This window comes from Leucopleurus acutus (genome assembly GCF_964270905.1).
Source record: "Leucopleurus acutus genome assembly, chromosome: 20".
Lineage (NCBI taxonomy): Eukaryota > Metazoa > Chordata > Mammalia > Artiodactyla > Delphinidae > Leucopleurus > Leucopleurus acutus.
The window spans coordinates 55,384,023-55,403,753 of record NC_139162.1 but is presented as its reverse complement, the minus strand read 5'-3'; the positions used below and the strand labels follow the sequence as shown (position 1 = coordinate 55,403,753).

The 19,731-nt window shown below is 53.4% G+C and overlaps 2 protein-coding genes across 5 annotated transcripts; one reads left to right on the top strand and one right to left on the bottom strand.

Annotated features, from left to right (window-relative positions):
- Window positions 1–6,047, bottom strand: TSEN34 (tRNA splicing endonuclease subunit 34). Of its 2 annotated transcripts, none has more exons than XM_082863551.1 (5): window positions 6,009–6,047; window positions 4,641–4,887; window positions 4,140–4,389; window positions 3,735–3,992; window positions 1–442 (listed from the first exon to the last, which is right to left on the bottom strand). In XM_082863551.1, exons 2-5 carry the CDS (start codon window positions 4,881–4,883, stop codon window positions 255–257), a joined length of 939 nt encoding a protein of 312 aa, XP_082719677.1. In that variant the 5' UTR covers window positions 4,884–4,887; window positions 6,009–6,047; the 3' UTR covers window positions 1–254. The 2 variants fall into 2 exon arrangements, with proteins under 2 accessions (XP_082719677.1, XP_082719676.1); XM_082863550.1 differs by lacking the exon at window positions 6,009–6,047 and adding an exon at window positions 5,736–5,818.
- A 320-nt stretch (window positions 6,048–6,367) lies between these two features.
- On the top strand, window positions 6,368–19,498 carry MBOAT7 (membrane bound acylglycerophosphatidylinositol O-acyltransferase MBOAT7). 3 transcript variants are annotated; one of them, XM_082863539.1, is made up of 8 exons: window positions 6,368–6,458; window positions 7,502–7,580; window positions 7,680–7,809; window positions 8,441–8,567; window positions 10,451–10,610; window positions 11,915–12,275; window positions 14,047–14,223; window positions 18,493–19,498. In XM_082863539.1, exons 2-8 carry the CDS (start codon window positions 7,505–7,507, stop codon window positions 18,878–18,880), a joined length of 1,419 nt encoding a protein of 472 aa, XP_082719665.1. In that variant the 5' UTR covers window positions 6,368–6,458; window positions 7,502–7,504; the 3' UTR covers window positions 18,881–19,498. The 3 variants fall into 3 exon arrangements, with proteins under 3 accessions (XP_082719665.1, XP_082719664.1, XP_082719666.1); XM_082863538.1 differs by lacking the exon at window positions 6,368–6,458 and adding an exon at window positions 6,567–6,799; XM_082863540.1 differs by lacking the exon at window positions 6,368–6,458 and adding an exon at window positions 7,004–7,083.
- Window positions 19,499–19,731: the final 233 nt, after the last annotated feature.

The window sequence follows — 19,731 nt, the reverse complement described above, 5'->3', positions numbered from 1 at the left end:
AACAGAGATGAATCAGCTTTCACACTCAAGAAACTCACAGTTGGAAATAGGTAACTATAAAAACAACACAGCCACTAAGTGCTTTGAATCAGGGAGGGACATGAGAAGGATGTAGTGTTTATAAATCTGGAATCAAAAACTAACTGCCGAGAGAGGCAGGAGGGTGGTCGAGCCTCCCACTCGGAGATGAGCTTGGGACCATCTAGAAAGGCTCTTGCCAAGGACACAGGCACGTGCCCACAGGTCTCTGGAGTTCACTGCAGGCTGGCCCACTGCAGGGATGTGTAGACCACCTTACCGTCAGGCTGCGGAGAGCAAAGCAGCAGTGTCTTTCTGACACTGGTGCCGAGGCGGCCAGCAGAAACCAGGTCCTGGAGTGGGATGGGGTCCCCGGGAGCCCAGCACTGAGCGATGTAGTGAGCATGGAAACGGAGCGGGTCGCCTGGGTGAAGGAGAGAGGCAGGTAGCACTTTCCAGTGGCAGGGAGCTGGAAGACACTGGGACGTCCACACAGAGGACATGGGGATGGTTCCAGCTATCACTACCAGTATTTTAAAAGACACCCCTGGACCTTGGAGGTGGAGCAAGTTGACACACATGTATAGCATAAGCTTATTTTAAAAAACAAAAATGAAAACAAATAATTGAATACATCGTTGTCAGTCAAAGCCATGAGGAACTCAAAAGGGTATCATGTAAATATCCAATGAGAAGTGACTCTAACAGACTAAAAGAAGTAGGAAAACAATTTACAATAGGATGGCGTAACAAAATAGATAGAAGAAAGGAGTCAACAAAATTCTTCTGAAAAGGGCCAGAGAGTAAATATTTTCAGTTTCTGTGGGCCATGCTGCCAACATTCAAATCTGCCACTCTAGCACCATAGCAGCCACAGAGCATATGTAAACAAATGGACAAGGCTGTGTTCCAATAAAACTTTGTTTAAAAAAAACCAGTCAGTGGGCCGGATTTGACCTGGGGCTATAGTTTGCCCCCCGATTAGATGAATGCTTTCAAGTAAAGTAGGACCCTGAGTAGGGCACTGTCCAGAAAACTAAGTAACAGGTAACGTAAATCTAAAAGAGCAAAGCTTCCAGCAATTCTACTCCTGGGTATTTATCTGAAAAAAATGAAAACACTAATTTGAAAAGATACACACACCTCTATGTTTACTGCAGCATTATTTACAATAGCCAAGATATGGAAGCAACCTAAATGCCCATCAATAGATGAATGAATAAAGAAGATGTGGTATTTATACACACACACACACACACACACACACACACACACACACACACGCACACATATACACATACAACGGAATACTACTCAGCCATAAAAAAGAATGAAATCTTGGGATTTTTGACAACTTGGATGGACCTCTATCAGCATAATAGAGAGTATTATGCTAAGTGAAATAAACTAGAAAAAGACAAATACTGTATGATTTTATTTATATGTGGAATCTAAAAAACAAAACAAATGAATAGACATAACTAAACAAAAACAGAGTCATAGATACAGAGAAGAAACAGGTGGTTGTCAGAGGGGAGGAGGGCTGGGGGAGGAAATAGGAAGATTAAGGAGTTCAAACTTTCAGTTACAGAATAAATGACTCACAGGTAAGAAATGTACAGTGTGGGAAATATAGTTAATAATTATGTAATGTCTTTGTATGGTGACAAATGGTAACTAGACTTATGGTGCTCGTTTTGAAATGTATAGAAATATAAAATCACGATATTGCATACCAGGAACTTACACAGTACCATAGGTCAATTATACTTCAAAAATAAACAAAGACATAGAAAAAGATCAGATTTGTGGTTACCAGCAGCAGAGGATGGAGGGAGGGGGAATTGGATGAAGGTAGTCAAAAGGTACAAACTTGCAGTTATAAGATAAATAAGTACTAGGGACGTAATGTACAACAGGATAAATATTATTAACACTGCTGTTCATTATATATAAACATTGTTAAGAGAGCAAATAAATCCTAAGGCTTCTCATCAGAAGGAAAAACTTTTTTTTTCTATTTCTTTAATTTTGTGTCTGTATGAAATGATGGATGTTCACTAAACTTACTGTAGTCAACATTTCATGATGTGTATAAGTCAAATCATTATGCTGTACCCCTTAAACTTATAGAGTGCTGTATGTCAATTATGTCTCAATAAAACGGAGGGAAAAAAATAAATAAATAAAAGAGCAAGGCTGTAAGACCTTCCATCTGAGGGGATGTCATAGCAACTATAAATCAAGGCCCTCCCTGGCAGCTGGGTTTCCAGCAAGAACCTCTCCAGGAGCCAGGCACCTCTCTGGTTGTTATGGTACCTCAGTCAACTGAGAAAGGAGCATCAAAATGCTTGAGAAGTTACCCCAAAATTGTTTTCCAAGAAACTTAGCATCTTTTAACCTCCGGAAGATTTAGAGCTAGACGTAGAAATATGTATTTAAGAGATTCAGACCTTGAATACTAATCTTCAGGAGACAAAGATTTTATGTATATTTGATACATTGAGTATTTATTGTTTTAGAAATATTGACCTATTACAAGTAACAGGTCAGCCTTGTGGTTTAGTTTCAAATGTGTGATTGAATGATTGATTTAAACTTATTTTAATCTGAAGTTTTAGTAAGTCTATTAACAGTGTAAGAATATAAACTTAAAACTCACCCCAGTTATAACTTATTAGACTTAAGTTATTGGCAAGATTCATAACCAGAAAGCTGCAGAACTTAAAAAATATATATATTAAATTTTAAAATGCAGTTTATAATGTTTGAAACTACTTAATTCCTTTTGTAAATGGGATCAAACATGAATTAATGGTCCCCGTAAAATCTGGTAGATTGAAAAAATTAAGTTTTATAAATTGAACTGAAAGCTTAGAAAAAACCTAGAAATTAGCATTTGTGTGTTTAGTCAGTTGACTATTCATTTGCAAAACCAAAATAATCTTTTTTTTTTTTTTTAGCATACAAAAATCATCCCCAAAAAACAGTAGCAAAGTAATTAAACCATGGTTACTTATAGAGAATGGGGCAGGGAAACTGTTCTCAGCTCCTAAATCAGTCAGTTAAATTTTAGTCTGAGAAGAGAATAAGCCTGTCAACTCATCTGCAGGGAACTTAGTGGACAGTCTCCAATGAATGGCTAAGATCTGACTACTTATCAGGCAGTTCTATTTGTTCTTAAGGAGAACAAACAGAGTGATTTTCTGCACTTTTTTTTTAACCTTTAAGTTACACAATAAATTCAAAAATTAACTGATTCATCAAAAGTCCCCCTTACCTATTCCTGATGCAGATTCCCTCCCAGAACTATTAACTATTTGTCTTTGGGCTGGAGCAAATCCTTTCAAGCTTTTTTCCCACTTGCTTGATAGGATTCTCTGGCTACTTAGTACTCCACTTTAAGTTCTTTTCATATTCTTTCACTAGAGCCACAATTTTTAAGACTACTTAAATAATGTGTCTGTAACTGCATAACAGTATAAAATATGATTTACTTTTTACTATACATGTTTTTTATGAGCTGTTCTTCTTTTTTGCCCCCTTTTTTCATTTACTAAACTGCCCTTCAAATGAGCACGGGTTCCCAAGTGTTTCCTGTCCTTCCATGGTTTCAGAGGCTGAGAAAATGAAACCAAAAAAAGAAAAGAAAAATGCAGAATGTAGTGGGATTGTGAAGAAATGAGTGGCAATCAGAGGTCCCAACACAAACTCACCGGGATAGACCAGGAAGTCGCCCCCGAACTTGCCAGCCGCACTGAGGAAGAAGCCTCGCTCCCACAGGTCTCTGTAGATGCTGTAGCGAAGCTCGTGGGCAGGACGGCCAGCGTGGGGCCAGTCTTTGGACTGGACACGCCAGTCCAGGGGCCTAGCCTTGATGGGCCGAGGCCTAGCAGTGGCCAGCTGGATGAGCAGAGCAGACCTGGGCAAAGGAGCCACCCCATTTGAAGGCCCTGGCTGGGGAGAGGAGGAGCCTGGTGGGGGGGGGGGATCCAAGAGAGTTTGGTGAATCCAAGGGGCAAGGTTTTCCCAGCCCCAGGGAGAACCAGCCCTAGATTCCCTGCCAAAATTCCCAAAGATCTCTTCCCTCCTTCCCCTGGTCCCTGGACTCCAACTCCCACCTTCACCCGCTTCCTCATGCTCTCCAGCAGCCTGGCCAGCACTGGCCTCATTCTCTTCTGCAGCTTGGTTCCCACCGGCCTCCTGGCTCCCGCTGGTCCCTGATTTCTGTTCCAGCTTCTGCTTCTTCGCAGCCTGGCCCTCTGCAATCTTCTCTAGGAGCTCCTGACGACGGGTCTCACGGGCCTCAGCTGCCAGAGCACTTTGCTCCTGGAAGCCCTGTTCTTGCTGGCGCTTGAAGGATGCCAATGCCTGAGAAGTAAACTTAGCTGTAATCTCAGGATTCAGGCATGCCCTGCCTTAGGAAGCTAGGAATCCTGACTCCCTGGCGCCTCCCAACCTCGGAGCGCGAACCCGGGGATCCCAGTATCCTACTCTCACAGTATTCCATAATCCAGGACTCCTAGACCCCTCCCACTTCAGGGACCTGTTGTCCCCAGCCTCTTCTCCCGCAGGCGTCCCCAGCCTCTTCTCCCGCAGGCGCCCCCAACCTGCCCCCTTACCAGGCTGTGCTGGCGGGGATCCGGGCGCGGGGCGCTGACTAGGGTTACCGCGCCGATCTCTGCCAGCAGCCGCGCCTCTTCGGGCATCAGCAGCAGCGGGAGGCCCAGGCGCGAGTTCTGGCGGGGTCCGCGGGGCAGGGCGCCGACCGTGCGGCCCCCTACTCCCAGGCGCTCCCGCAGCGCCTGCACCGCCTCGGCCCCCCAAACCAGGGAGCGGCCGTTCGCCACCTCCACCACCAGCATCCTCCTGCGGGAGGCCAGGGGCACAGCAGTCACCCACAGAGCTGCACTTCTCTCGCCGCCCGATTCGCGCCGCGGGGAGGGCTCCCACCGCCTGGCGGGGGAGGGGGGGGGACGGCCTCGGCGAAGCCCCGCCCCTGAGTCTCGGGGGTCGGAGCCTCGCTCAGTGCCGCGTTCGCCACCTGCTGAGCGGGAGGGCCAGGCTCCGCCGCCTGGGCGCGGGACTCCGCCCTCGGGCGATCCCGCCAGGCCCCGGGGCTGACAGAGACGAGGCCCCGCCCCGAGCCGAGCCGCGGGGCCCCGCTGGGGCGTCTCGGACCCCGCGGTCAACATTCTGGTCTGGGCCAACACTGCCATGCCGGCCCACGCGCCTCGGAGCAAAGCCTGCCCCAGCACGGGCCACGCCCCCTTCGAAAGATCCATTTCGGCGTCGCCCTTCGGGTGTCCCCGTCAGGTGTCAGGACCTCCAGAGGCCAAAGCCCCGCTGAGGCCACGCCCTCTTCGGGTTGCTCGGGACTTGGCTCCCCCCCTTTCCGAACCCCCGGGGTTCGGCCTCAGGTCCCCTTGCTCTGAGTCGGGCTCCTAGAATACGAAGCCCCGCCCCCGCCCGAGCGTGACCGGTCCGTAAGTTCGGGAGTCCTCGGCTCAGCCGAACCGCAGCACCGCCCCCTCCCGAACATAAGGGGTTCAGCGTTCGGGCGTCCTCGGCTCCAGTCAATCACATAGCCTGAGGCCCCGCCCCCTCCGGCCGCCCGAGCTCCCCCAGTTGGAGCTCCTGCCCCACGTTCGAACCCCACAGCCGGAAGCCCGGTCCCCTGAACACCCGCCGTCTGTTCTCCGTTCGGGCGGGCTCACCCCACTCGTGAGCGCTCCCTTCAGAATGTGGCACAGTCCTCTGATAGAACCAGCTAGTCACCTCGTAAACACCAGCTCGCAGTCCCGGCGGAGCCACCCCCTTACGTAGCGCGCCACGCGCTGCTTCCTCCACCCCCCCATGCCTACCCCCTGCGTCGATTTCGTCATGCCGCCACCTCAGCGGAGCGGGAAGTCTGGGACCCGCCCCGCAGGGCCGTATCCCTGCCTTCCCCCTAAAGTGAAACCCCCTTGAGCCCGCCCCTCGAAGCGCACCTCCTTCCTCGGTTCCGGGACTTGGAAATGGGAGGCTCCTTACGCTGGACCCGACCCCTTGGCACCACGGCCCGGGGCCCCGCCCCCTTCAGGCCGGGACGCTGTTTGCCACGCCCCCTTGGAATACTCCTGAGCCCCGCCTCTTTCGTGTTGCCTAAACCCGTGGCTCCGCCTCCCTCCTAAACATGAGACTCCGCCTTTCAGCCACCCAGGGTCACTTGTACCCGACTACCTCCGAAGGGAGCAGACGCTGTGGCCCCTCCACATCCGGCCGAAGCTCTTGGCTCCGCCTACATCCGAACAGAGACCTTCAGTAATCGACTACCTCCGAAGAAAACCGAAGCTTGTGGCCCCGCCTCCAAACCGCCTCCAGACTCTGTCCCAAGGAACCTGAAGCGGAGGCTCCACCTCATTCCGAACGCTGAGCTCCAGGCCCCGCCTCTTTCCCAGGTTCGGTCGCTTCCCTCCGTGCCCGAAGCTTCTGGCCCCACCGCTTTCCGAGCCCGAAGCCCCGCCCCTTTGCATGCTCGCAGCTCGGTAGAACCGAGTCCGTGTCCAGCTGCCGACTCGAGCTCCCTGTGCCCAGTCCGGGCTCCTTCCCTGCTCAGCCCGGAGCCTGCCGGGCGCTGCACAGCCGGCCCCGGACCGCGCAGCCCAGCCGGCGCCCCGAAAGAGGCTGGGGACGCGGAGGCGTGCTGGGCGGGGTAGGCGTGGCGGACCCGCGGTGGCCCGCGGGCCAGGACTGCTCGGCTGCTTCCTGCCCGGCGGGCGGCGCGGAGCCGCGGGCCCAGGTGGGTCTGCCACGCCTGGGCCGGGGTGCGGTGGGCGCGGAGTGCGGAGGCGCCCCGGAGACCGGGAGGGGTCTGGACAGTGTGGGGTCGCTGCGGATCGGCGGGCTGATGAGGTGCGGGGGCGGTGCCGGGAGCGCGGCCGAGCTCCCGGGTGGCGTAACCGCCTGTGGCTTTGCCCGGAGCGGATCTGACCCCGCGCTTGGTGCGCGCAACGGGAGTGGGGCTCGGGAGCGGGCCCGCTCTCTGGGTTTCAGACGGGAGAAGGAACCGGAGCTCCGAAAGAGGTGGAGGCTGGAGGCCTGGGCTCCTCTGAGGCCCTCTCGGAGAGGGGCAGGGGGACTGGAGAGAAGGGTTCTCAAAGAGGGAGAGGCTGGGGGATAAGAAGAGAGGAGCTGGATTGCTGGATACTCGAAGGAGGAGGGGGCCGGGAGGTTTGGATTCCTGGGTTCTCAAAGGAGAAGAGAGCTGGGGGCCTGCGTTCTCAAAAGAGGGGTTCTGTGGGTGGCTTCCTGTATCCTCGAAGGAGGAAGGGCCTGGAGGTCGGGATTCCTGTGTTGTCAGAGGAGAGGAGCTGAGGGTAGGACTCCTTGATCCTCGACAACTGGGGACTGGGGGGGGGGTGGATCCTTGAATCCTCGAAGGGGGAGGGGCTGGGGGCCCGGACTCCTGGGTTCTCACTGGGAACCTCTGCCCCTCCCCCAGAACATGTCGCCTGAAGAATGGACATATCTAGTGGTTCTTCTTATCTCTATCCCCATCGGCTTCCTCTTTAAGAAGGCTGGTGAGTCAGGTTCCCTCCCCAGTGGAAAATAAACGGGGGGGGGCCCGGGCTGGGGACCCCTGGAAGGTTCCACGCTTATGCTGTGCCTTCTCCCTGCAGGACCTGGGCTGAAGAGATGGGGGGCAGCAGCTGTGGGCCTAGGGCTCACCTTGTTCACCTGTGGTCCCCACACTTTGCATTCTCTGGTCACCATCCTTGGGACGTGGGCGCTCATTCAGGCCCAGCCCTGGTGAGGATTTGGTGGGGGGAGGAGGGGGAGATGGAGGGGGTGGAGGAAGCGACCTGTTTCCCCCTGGGGTCTTTCTCTGTCTCCATCTCCGGATGTCTCCTGTTTATCTCTAGATTCTCTGTGTCATTTGTCTGGTCTGTTTTTCTTCCTCTCCTGCCTTTTTCTGGGTCTTTGTCCCTGTGTGTTTGTCCTGGTCCTTTACATCCATGTCGCGGATTCAGGAGAGAGGAGGACGTTACTAGTCTGCTGGCGCTGCCACCGTTGGTATTGGTATTCTCTCTCTCTCTCTCTCTCTCTCTCTCTCTCTGTTTCTCCCTCCCTCTTTCTCTCTCCACCTCCCCTCTCTCCCTCTTCCTTCCTCCTTCCTCCCTCCCTCCCTCCCAGAAAAAATGGAGGATTGAAGGGTCTTCACCCTGAAGCCTCTCTTAACCCCCTTCTCATTTTCTTCTCTGTTGCTGCGCATTTCTGTGTGGCTGTCTCAGTCGTGCTCATTCCATACCCCCCGCCCCTCATTTTCTGTCTCTGAAGGTGGGGAGGTGGGGAAGGATTTGTAGCTGGAATCTAGGGGCGGCTGAGGCAAGATGTCCTGCACCCCTGCACCTAGCACAGCACGCCTCTTGCCTTTGCCCAGCTCCTGCCACGCCCTGGCCCTAGCCTGGACCTTCTCATATCTGCTCTTCTTCCGAGCGCTCAGCCTGCTGGGCCTGCCCACTCCCACACCCTTCACCAATGCCGTCCAGCTGCTGCTGACACTGAAGGTCAGACTCCCCTCCAGCCCTCGCTGTATGCCAGTTAACCACCCCAACTTTACCTTCTCCCAGCCACTCCTGTGGGAGGCAGAGGAAGGGGGATGGTCTCTCCCACACACCCCGCCGGGGGCGGGGCTTCACCTCTCAGCTCTTCCCCGAGGTAAAGAAGTATCCAAAGTTACGTAACTGTGGGTGCCGTGTGGTGGCTGAGCTAAAGTGCATCTTTGTAGCAAGCCATTTTTGCAAAGGACAGCCAGCTCTGGGGAGGTAGCACTTAGTTAAGGACACAAAACCAGGACACCACGTCCGGCTCTCCATGACCTGGGAAGATGGGTGAAAACAGATTCCCAGGCCCCACCCCCGGCGGGAACGTAAAGTCGTGCGTTCCTACTATGTGCTACGTATCAGTGAACAGAACGGTCATGTGAGGTGGTGAATGAGGTTTCCTCAGCATCCTGTGTTCCCAGCGGGAGCTGGAGAAAGAGCCTTTCAGGACATAGGGACCAGCGTGTGTGGAGGGGGGCAGGCTGAGTCCCATCAGCAGTGGACGAGCCACATGGACTGTCCGTCAGGAGCGGGAAAGAGCACAGGCAGCCAAGGCCGAACCATGCAGGGCCCCGTTGGCTAAGGTGAGGGGTCCCGACTTCTTCCTGTGAGGGCCCAAGATCCACTGCAAGAGGTTTTTTGATTTGTTGCCAGAAGAGGTGGTGTGACCAGATTCACAGGTTTAAACTGCGCGAGTTGAAGCAGAAAGGGCAAGATGGGGTGACGTGGGACTCTTTTATCAAAGTCCAGCTGACAAACAGTGGTGGCTTGATGCAGGCCTGTGGGGAGGTCAGTCAGGGCCCCACCAGGAAGCCCGGCATTTAGGAGAAATTGAGGGCAGGATGAGGAGAGGTCCTGGGCCCCAGGGCACGAGAGGAGGGGCAGGTAGTGGAGCTGGGAAGGAAAAAGACTTGGGTAGAGCCCCCCAGTTCAAGAAGGTTATCAAGGGTCACGGCCAGCCCAAGGTGATCTTATCAATACAAGGGAATAAAAACCCAAGCCTCACTCTTGCCTTCCTCCATCTCTGCCTGGGGCTCTGTGGCAACTAAACCCAGGGGGAAGCTGGGAGACACAGGCCTGTGGAAGTTGAGCTGGCCTGGGGTCTGTGCGGAGAAGGGTAGAGAGCAGATCTGAAGAAGGAGCCCGAACATATTCAGCCCAGTGGTGGAGGCCGAGCGAGAGGGACAGACTCCAGAGACTTCAGGGATTCGATTCGGGGAGTGAGGAAGGTTTCCAGCCTAAGCAATTAATTGGATGGTGGTGGTATTTGCTGATGGCAGAGACTAGAAGAAGACCCACTTTGGGGAGAGGCTAATACCGTGTTCTACCTTGGATGTGTTCAATTCGAGGTGCCTGGAAGATACCAAGTATTAATGACAAGAGGTAGCTTTTTTCTTTTTTTTTTTGATCTCGCCACATGGCTTGTGGGATCTTAGTTCCCCGACCAGGGATCATCAAACCTAGGCCCCAGCAGTGAAAGCACGCGTCCTAACCCCTGGACCGCCAGGGAATTCCCTAGAGGCAGCTTGATGACCAGGCTTGGGGCTTGGAGGAGAAGTCCCACCGGGTTACGCTGTGGGTGGTATCTGAAGTCACAAACTGCAGGAGAACCCAGAAAGATGGAACTCAGAGAAAAAAGACAGAGGGGTCCAGGAGTGAGCCCTGCGAGAGTCACCAAGAAGCCCTTACTCACGACTAGATGCCCAGAGCTGCCCGTGGAGTAGAGCCTCAGCGCCCATCTGCGCGGGGCTGCAGCAGCTGTTGGCTGCCCAGAGAGGTAGTGAAAGGGAGGTGGGTGAGAGGAAGCCCGGGTCTGACCTGTCCTTCCCTACACCCCTTCCTCCCAGCTGGTGAGTCTGGCCAGTGAAGTACAGGACCTGCACGTGGCCCAGAGGAAGGAAATGGCCTCAGGCTTCAGCAAGGGGCCCAGCCTGGGGCTGCTGCCTGACGTTCCCTCTCTGATGGAGACGCTCAGCTACAGCTACTGCTACGTGGGAATCATGACAGGTGAGCGTGCCCGCCCCGCAGGCCTGCCTCCGCAGCTCCTCACCCTCTGTCTCCATCCTCTGCCTGGAGTTTGGTGCCTGTTCCATGTTCCCACATTCCATTCCAGCATCTGCTGCTCTGAGGTTGAGCATCTATGCCCGAGTCCATGTCTGACTCTCCCGCCTGGTCCCAGGGCCCCTCCGGAGTAGAGACAGACTGTTCTCAGCCTCAGTGATTCCTTATAACTTTTGGGGAGCAAACAGGAGATAAAGGAGAAAGATCTACATCACCCTAACATTTCTGCTGCCCGGGCAACGAGCATTCACAGGTTATGATCCCAGTTTTAGTTTCAGAAAATATTTTTCACTAATGTTGACCTCTTAGAAGGTGTTCATTTTCATAGCAACTGTATTGAGCTATGATTACCACATTCACCTACTTGTAACCACATCCAGCTTGCTGGGTTTTAGTCTGTTCACAGAGTTGTGCAACCATCACTGCCATGTAATTTCGTCAAAACCCTGTACAAAGAGCCGTCGTCTCTCAAACCTCCGTCTGCCCCCATTCCCTGGAAACCACTAATTGACTTTCTATCTCTATATATCTGCCTATCCTGAACATTTATAAGTGGAATCATACAGTGTGTGGTCTTCTGTGACGTGTAAGACGTTTAACACTTCTGTTAACCCCACTCTGCTCCCTCCCTAGGCCAAGAACAGTCTCCTCTTTTCCAACACTGCCCCTCTGCAGCCCCTCCCTGCTCATTGGCCAGAGGGGTCTCATGAAAAGGCATAATGATAAACCAGCACTTCCCTGGTGGGAGAGCCAATACTGGTTTCCTAGCGCTTAGAACAAAACTCAAAGTCCTCATCAGATCCCCCAGGGGTCCCGCCCCTGCCACCCTCTCATTTCTTCTCACACCACTCTTCCTCTGCACATGCACTGCTGCACTTCCTGTCACTCCTTCATACCCAGCTCACCCCCAACCCCATCCCTCCAGGTCCGGTCTGTCTGTCTCCATCTGTCTCCGTGTCTCCATCCCCCTCATTCTCAGGCTCTGTGTCCCTTTCCATAAGTGTCTGTCCCTCTTTATTTCCTGCCGAGTCCCTTGTCCTCCCCTTTCTCCGCTTCCTTGTCCCTTTCTCTCTGGGTTTCATACCCCCACTCCCCTCTCTGCTTCTCTCTCTCCTTCCTCTCTCCCTGGTCCACCTCAGCTCCCGAATCTCTGGTCCATCTTCCCCGTCCCCCAACCCCGCCCCAGACTGGAGCTCTCCCCGCCCCCCACGTGTACCGTGTCTGACCAGCTGCCCTGCCTCCCGCCGCAGGCCCGTTCTTCCGCTACCGCACGTACCTGGACTGGCTGGAGCAGCCCTTCCCCGGGGCCGTGCCCAGCCTGCGGCCCCTGCTGCGGCGCGCCTGGCCGGCCCCGCTCTTCGGCCTGCTCTTCCTGCTCTCCTCCCACCTGTTCCCGCTGGAGGCCGTGCGTGAGGACGCCTTCTACGCCCGCCCGCTGCCCGCCCGCCTCTTCTACATGATCCCCGTCTTCTTCGCCTTCCGCATGCGCTTCTACGTGGCCTGGATTGCCGCCGAGTGCGGCTGCATTGCCGCCGGCTTCGGGGCCTACCCCGTGGCCGCCAAAGCCCGGGCCGGGGGCGGCCCCACCCTCCAATGCCCACCCCCCAGCAGGTCAGGCGGCGGGAGGGAGGTGTCCCAAGACCCGGCAGGCCCAATCACCGCGGGCTGGCCCTGCCCCTAGCAGGGAGGATAGCGGGGAGCAGGGGGGGGCAGGTCTCCCACCTGTTGTCAGCAGAGTATCGCCCTCAGCCACCACAGCCCGCCTTCCCCTGTCCTAAGGAAACAGTAGTCCTGATACGTACGGATTGCCCCCTGTTGCTAGCGCTTGTCCCCCCTTGGGATGGTGAATTGCTCTCTGTTGCTAGGAAAAGGAAGGTGTTACAGCAATCACACGCTGTCCCTCTGTTGCCGTGGAAGCGACACCCCAGTAACCCAGTTGTTCCTGGTTGCTCAGGGTGCCATCGTTGGGCAGTGAGGAGTAGCCCTTTGTTGCTAGGGAGAACATTCCCTAGCAACAGCACTGCCCCTTCCTGCCAGAAAGCTGCTCTTTGTTGCTACGGAAACGGCATCCCCTAAACTGCCCCTTTGTTGCTGGGAGCGAGCACGCCCCTCCCCATGGGATGTCGTCACATAACAGCCTGCTGTTGCCCTCTTTTTCTATGGAAATGGCATCCTTGACCTTGCTGTCCTCTAGCAGAGGGGAAACCATTCCTAGCAACTGCAAGTCGCCTTCCTACTGTTGCCCAGGAAATCCCCTGGTAACTATCAATTAACCTTGTTGCTGGCAAAACTAGCCCCCAGCTCCTTCATCACTAGATAAGTCACACAGCTAGTAACTACAGACCCTGTTGCTAAGGATATGTTGCTCCTGTGTTACTAGGGAAATGGCACTCCTAGCAACCAGGAATGGCCTGTCCCTCTGTCCCTAGCGGTCATGGTCAGCTTTCAGGCTGGGGCTGGGAAAGCAGCCCTTTGGTGTAAATTCTGAGCTACTCCTTCTTACAAGGGTTGGGCAATCCCCTAGTAGTCACAAAGTGCCACCCATTGCAGGGGAGGTGGCCCCCCCGCAGAGTTCCTGCCACTGCCATAGGAGAAGGTATCCCCCAGAAGATGCCAAGCAGGAATTGAAGGCTTTTCTAAACCTTCTGGGCCCCGCCCCTAATGGATGCCCCCCTTCCATTATCGGAAGCTGCCAACGGTTCAGGTGGGCCGAGGATATCCCCCACTTCTGGGGGGGGGTTGGCACCAGTGACCCAGGAACCACTGTATTACTGGAGATGACCCTTATAGAACAATCCTGGGGACCAATAGCCAGAGAAGGCCCCTTCAGGAAGCTTTTCTAAAGATCATAGGCCTTGTTGCTAAGGAATGCCCTTTCCCTAGCAACAGAGACCATCAAGGTGTCAGATGGGCCTAAAACATCTCCCTAGCAACCATGGACCACCTCATTGTTAGGGATGCTGCTTCCCTAACAACCGAAGTGTCCAACAATTTAGGATGGACTACTTGGAGGCTTCTCTGAATATGCTGAGCTTGGTTGCTAAGGAATGGCCTTTCCCTAGCATCTGAGACCATTGGCAGGTCAGGTTGCTAAGGACTCATAGCTTAGCAACCGTGGCCCTTCCAGACTTTTCCTGGTTGTTGCAGGCCCCCTTACCAAAGAGGAGAACCCTATTGCTGATGAACTGTGCACTTCCCAAAAACGCTCAGTCTCGGCTACCCTCCCCTGTTGCCCTAGCAAACGTGATAGCCAGAGAACTGTTGCCTGGCCAGGATCCCCTCCTTAGCATCCGGGGCTGGGACAGTAGCCAGAGTCAGGAGGGGGCCTGGCTGAGCTGCATGTCTGTCCCCCACCCTCATCCTCCCCCCCCCACCCCCCCAGTCCGGAGAAAGCGGCTTCCACGGAGTACGACTATGAGACCATCCGCAACATCGATTGCTATGGCACAGACTTCTGCGTGCGCGTGCGGGATGGCATGCGGTACTGGAACATGACGGTGCAGTGGTGGCTGGCGCAGTACATCTACAAGAGCGCGCCCGCGCGCTCCTACGTCTTCAGGTGAGCCCAACTGTCTCGGAGGACGGCACAGAAGTACATCTCCCAGCTGCCCCTGGGATCGCCAGCGTCTTCCCCCGCTGGGCCTCCACCCCTGAGGGTCATGGGAGTTGTAGTTTCTTGAGCCTTGCTCTGGCTCTGATTTGCGTTATTCCGGGGTCAATTCTTCCTCCTCTCTGGGCTTCCGTTTCTACCTCCTTAAAGTCAGCCCCGCTCCACAAACGTAGTCCTGTGGACTCAGTAGGTAGACTTTCCGGAATCTTAACCCTGCCAGTTACTAAGAAACCTTAAGGAGTTAGTTGACCCGTGTTTCCTCAACTTCTTCAATTTCAAAAATTCCCATACAGGCTTCTTTTTTTTAAATTCCAAATGCTAACTTTAATTACCCTTGACTAAACCTCAAGAGATACAGCCATTTACTTGGAGCCCAGCAAGATAAATTGCTTCAGCATACTGCAAGAGGAAGCCATTGAAATAATCACTCTGCTCTGTAAACCTTTATGTAACTTCTGGCTAGTAAACATAAAAATTTAAACGAACTGTGGGAGCAGGGGCCCCACCCAAACATGGACTGTAGAAATAAAAGAGGAAAAGGCAATCTCTTTCCCAAAAGCAAAATCAAACACAATTAACAATCCCCTAGCTCTTAAAGTTACCTCTTGTTTTTTTTTCTTAACATCTTTATTGAAGTATAATTGCTTTACAATGGTGTGTTAGTTTCTGCTGTATAACAAAGTGAATCAGCTATACATATACATATATCCCCATATCTCTTCCCTCTTGTGTCTCCCTCCCACCCTCCCCATATATGCATTTTTCCCCAGTTTTTTAAAATTGAAGTATAGTTGATTTACAATGATGTATTAGTTTCAGGTGTACAGCAAAGTGATTCAGTTTTTTATATATATATACACACACACACACACACACACATATTAATTCTTTTTCTTTTTTTTTTTTGGTCTCACTGAGCAGCTTGTGGGATCTTAGTTCCCCCACCAGGATTTGAACCCTGCCCTGGCAGTGAAAGCGCGGAGTCCTAATCACTGGACCACCAGTGGTTGCCTATCTATTGTTTTTCAGATTCTTTTCCCTTATAGGGTACTACAGAATATTTAGTATAGTTTCCTGTGCTATACAGTAGGTCCTGGTTGGTTATCTATTTTTTATATAGTAGTGTATATATGTTAATCCCAAACTCCTAATTTATCCCCCCCCGAACCCAGTTTCCTCAACTCTTAAATGGGGGTAATGCTGTTACCTGTTTCATAGGTTAATGTGAGGAATAAGTGAGATAAAGTGTGAAATGCACTTAATGTGAGGCCTGATTAGCTTGTATTCTCCTTCGCTCATCTGATATTTCTTGAGTGGAGACTTTCTGTAAAGATAAGATAAACTTATCTTTACAACCTTAGGAAGTAGGAGCTCTCATCATCCCCATTTTAAAGATTAAGAGACCCAGGATCCGAGGTCTGATCTTAGGCAGCCTGCCGAGTGTCACCAGATGAGGTCAGGGTACATCATGACACGTTCTTATAGTGAAGAAGTCAGTCATGGTGCCTCTGGAGCTAGACTTCCCGGGGTGTGTGATCTGATTTATGATTTAAAGATCTGCTCCGACCTTGTGTGGGAACGGCCTAAGGTGGGGGAGGGGATCAGGCCATAAAGCAGGGACTGGCCCGGTGGGCATTGATGGTATCCTAGAGTAGGGACCAGTGGCCTAGAAGTGGATGCATTTGAGAGGTGGAGGTGGGAAACAGCCCGATGCCCAGGTGATGGGTTGTGCGTGATGGTAGGGCACAGAAGGGCTGTTTCCTGAGGAGGGGAAACTGGGCAGAAGGAAGTTTCAGGAGTGGGTAGGATGAGGAAGCTAGACTTGGGTTTAGTCTCCCTGACTTTGAGGTGACTGTTAGATTTCCAGCCGGGGTTGTTGGCTAGGCAGTTAGTTGTGTGATTCTGGTGCGTAATGCAAGGGTTGGTGTAAGAAGTGGACACGTGAGCGTCAGCAGGTGTGGATGATACTTAAAGCTCTGGGGCTGAGCCTCAGGTCGAAGCACAGAGTGCGCCATCGTTTAGACCAGGGATTCTCAATGGGGGGGGAGCAATTGTGCTGCACCCCCAGGGGGCATTGGCAATGTCTGGAGACGCTTTTGTCATAATGGGGATGTGCTACTGGCATCTAGTGGGTGGAGGCCAGAGATGCTCTTAAACAATCTGCGCTGCACAGAACAGCACTCCACCTCCCCCCACTCCCCCCCCCCGCCCCGAGAAATGATCCTGCCCCAGGTGTCTGTAGTGCCAAGATTGAGAAACCCTGGTGTAGACAAGGGACCAGGAGGAGGAGCCAGCACAGATGCAGCCAGTGACATAGGGGGACAATCGGCAAAGTATTCATTCCCAGAAGGAAGCTGAGAGAAGGAACGAGGAGGGGATTGTGCGTCTGCAGGTACCAGGAGCTTCAGTGCGCTGAAGGCGAGTGTGACCACTGGGTGGGGCGTGATGGGAGGAAGCCCCTGGCAACCTTGACCGGAGGAGAGTGGAGGGCTGAGGTGAAAGCTGGATTGGAGAGGGTTCAAGAGAGGACGGAATGGGGAGCCTAGACGATTCTTTGGAGAGTGTTCACTGTGGGGGGCAGGGGGGCAGCGAAGCAGGGAGAGAAGAGTAGGTGGCGGACCGGCCAAGAGCTCAGGTGTGCACACGTGGAGGTTACAGATGCCGGGCTTGCGCTGATGTGTGTCCTACCGTCAACTGCTTTCAGTTCTGCCGACCCAGAGCATTCTCTCTCCACCAGAGGTAGAAAAGAAAGAAAACAGTTTTGTGGACTTCCCCAGCGCTCCAGTGGTTAAGACTCCGTGTTCCCACTGCCGGGGGCGTGGGTTCGATCCCTGTTCTGGGAACTATTATCCTGCATGTCTCGCGGCGTGGCCAAAAAATAGGAAAAAAAAAAAACAACAGTTATTGAATAAGCATTAAACCAGATTTCGAGGCATGGCTCAAGTAACCCACTGCTGAGATTACCAAGATTACCAAAAAAGCTCAGCCTTTTTTTTTTTTAACAGTTCATCCATCCATCCATTTTATTTTTATTTTTATTTTTTTTAATTGGGGTATAGTTGATTTACAGTGTTGTGTTAGTTTCAGGTGTACCGCAAAGTGAATCTGTTATACATATATCCACTCTTTTTTTAGCTTCTTTTCCCAAATAGGCCATTACAGAGTACTGAGTAGAATCCCCTATGCTATACAGTAGGTCCTTATTAGTTGTCTGGAAATCTCACCCTTTTTGTCTTCTCCGTCGCCACTTAGAGCCCTTTACGTAGCATGTTCTCAAGAGACACCATAACTGGTCCTCATGTCGGAGGACTCCACAAGCACTTTGCGTGCTCTCATGTTCATCCCAAGTTCACCTGGTGATTGGGGTAGCCACCCGTGCCAGTTAAGTGTCTTTATCTGAAGGAAGAATGAAACTCCTATCTCTATGACCAGCGGGTGTTTACAGCTCGGAGCTGGTACCTAGGATAAACCCTCAGAGCTGCAGGGAGACAGGCTCTATCTCCCTCCACACCTAGGCTTCAAAGAGATGGCTCCCAGGCCCTCGAGAAGAGCATTCCTGACTGTAACACTTTCTAGAGGCCTACTTTACCATTTCAGAGATTTCCATCTGTATCCAAAGGATAACGGAACGATGCTCAAACAGGTTTTCCAAGGAAATGGCCTAAGAAAAGAGAAGGAGGAAAAGATCTTCCCTGTTGGCAACAGGGAAAATTCAACCTTTTTATGGACCCTTACACCCTCTGCCCTCCCCCCCCCCCCGGAAAGGGTGGTCAGTGTCATTCTGTCATTAGGTTATTTTTGCAGTTTTAACACCCTGATGTGCCAGAGGGAAAACTTGATGCCCATGGGCAGGAACTCGGGCCACAGTCCTTGGTAAACCTGCTCTGATTTGTGGGTTCTCTGTGGAAGTGGGGATCAGAGCCTAAATTTGTGGGTCTTCAGGGGATAGCATTTGGAGTCCTTAAGGAGAAGGACCATGGCTGGAGATTTCTGAGTCTTCATGGGTCATGATTTATCTTCCTGGATCCTCAAAGAGGAAGTGGCTGGGGACCTGACTCCTGGGTCCGGAGGGAAGGTAGTGTTGGGAGGGGGTTTCTGAGGAGCGAGTAGAGAGTCCCGGGCCTGAGGGAGGAGGGGCTGGGGGCCTGGGCCCCCGGGTCTCAGGGAAGGGGGCAGGGGGCCTGCACTCCGGGTCCTGACTCCTAGCCCCTCCCCCAGGAGCGCCTGGACCATGTTACTGAGCGCCTACTGGCACGGCCTGCACCCTGGCTACTACCTGAGCTTCCTGACCATCCCGCTATGCCTGGCAGCTGAGGGCCGGCTGGAGTCGGCCTTCCGGGGGCGGCTCAGCCCCAGGGGCCAGAAAGCCTGGGACTGGGCGCACTGGTTCCTGAAGATGCGGGCCTATGACTACATGTGCATGGGCTTTGTGCTGCTGTCGCTGGGCGAAACCCTGCGGTACTGGGCCTCCGTCTACTTCTGCATCCACGTCCTGGCCCTGGTGGCCCTCGGGCTGGGGCTGGCTCTAGGTGGGGGCAGCCCCAGCCAGCGGAAGACCGCGCCCCCCGCCCCCAGCCTTGCCTCAGGAAAGCTTCGGGAGGAGTAAGCTGTCACGGCGCTCCCTCTGCCATCGGTCCAGCCGCCAAGCTTCGGCCTGGGAATTCTGTGAAGCCTGCTGCTGTCTCCTTTCCTGGAAGGAGTCCTGAATATGGCAGGGGGCCTGGAGAGGATTCCCGCTTCCCCAGCTCAGCACCGCGCCTGGAAGAGCCTCCGCCCTGAGGGCCCCGGATGATCAGTTTTCCCTCCTGTAAAAATCAAGACATGGTCCAGACAAGAATCTCCCTTTGTCCCTGCCCAGCGCCAGGTATTCACAGAGAGCTGCGTTTTCCCCCAACAGCAGGGGCCGATGGGCGACCTGGTTTCTTGGGCAAATTTCCCTTCTTTGGCTCCAGCGTGGGGTTAGGAGCTTCAGGGCAGGCTCTGGGATTGGGGGGCCTCTTTCTGGTCGCTTCCATCCTTGTCTCAGTAGGCCAGTACGGAGTATAACCCTCTTGGAACGGAGAAGCTGAGGCGCATGTGTGCAGGCCTTTGGACTATGGTTCTCATAGGTTCCATCTGAGCCATCTAAGGGTCCCAGCGCTCCTGTCACCCTCTTGTCATCCTTTGACCTAAGAGGCTCAGAATGTGTAAATCTCTCCTAATAAAGTGTCACACAAAGACTCTACGCGGGAATGTCTGTGGGTGATCAATGTGGGGGGACTCGTACCACCGCATCCCTCTGTGATGTGCTACCACCCGTCCCCCCCGGGAGCCACGCAGGCATCTGTGGACTTCAGCTCCCAGGAGACCTTTCGGAGCAGAGGCCCTGATAGTTTATGGGAAGTGCCGGGTATTTCCTCAGGCCACCTGGCGGCCAGGTATGCCCCTGTCTCAGGCTCCTCCCTCACCTGGGGCAGT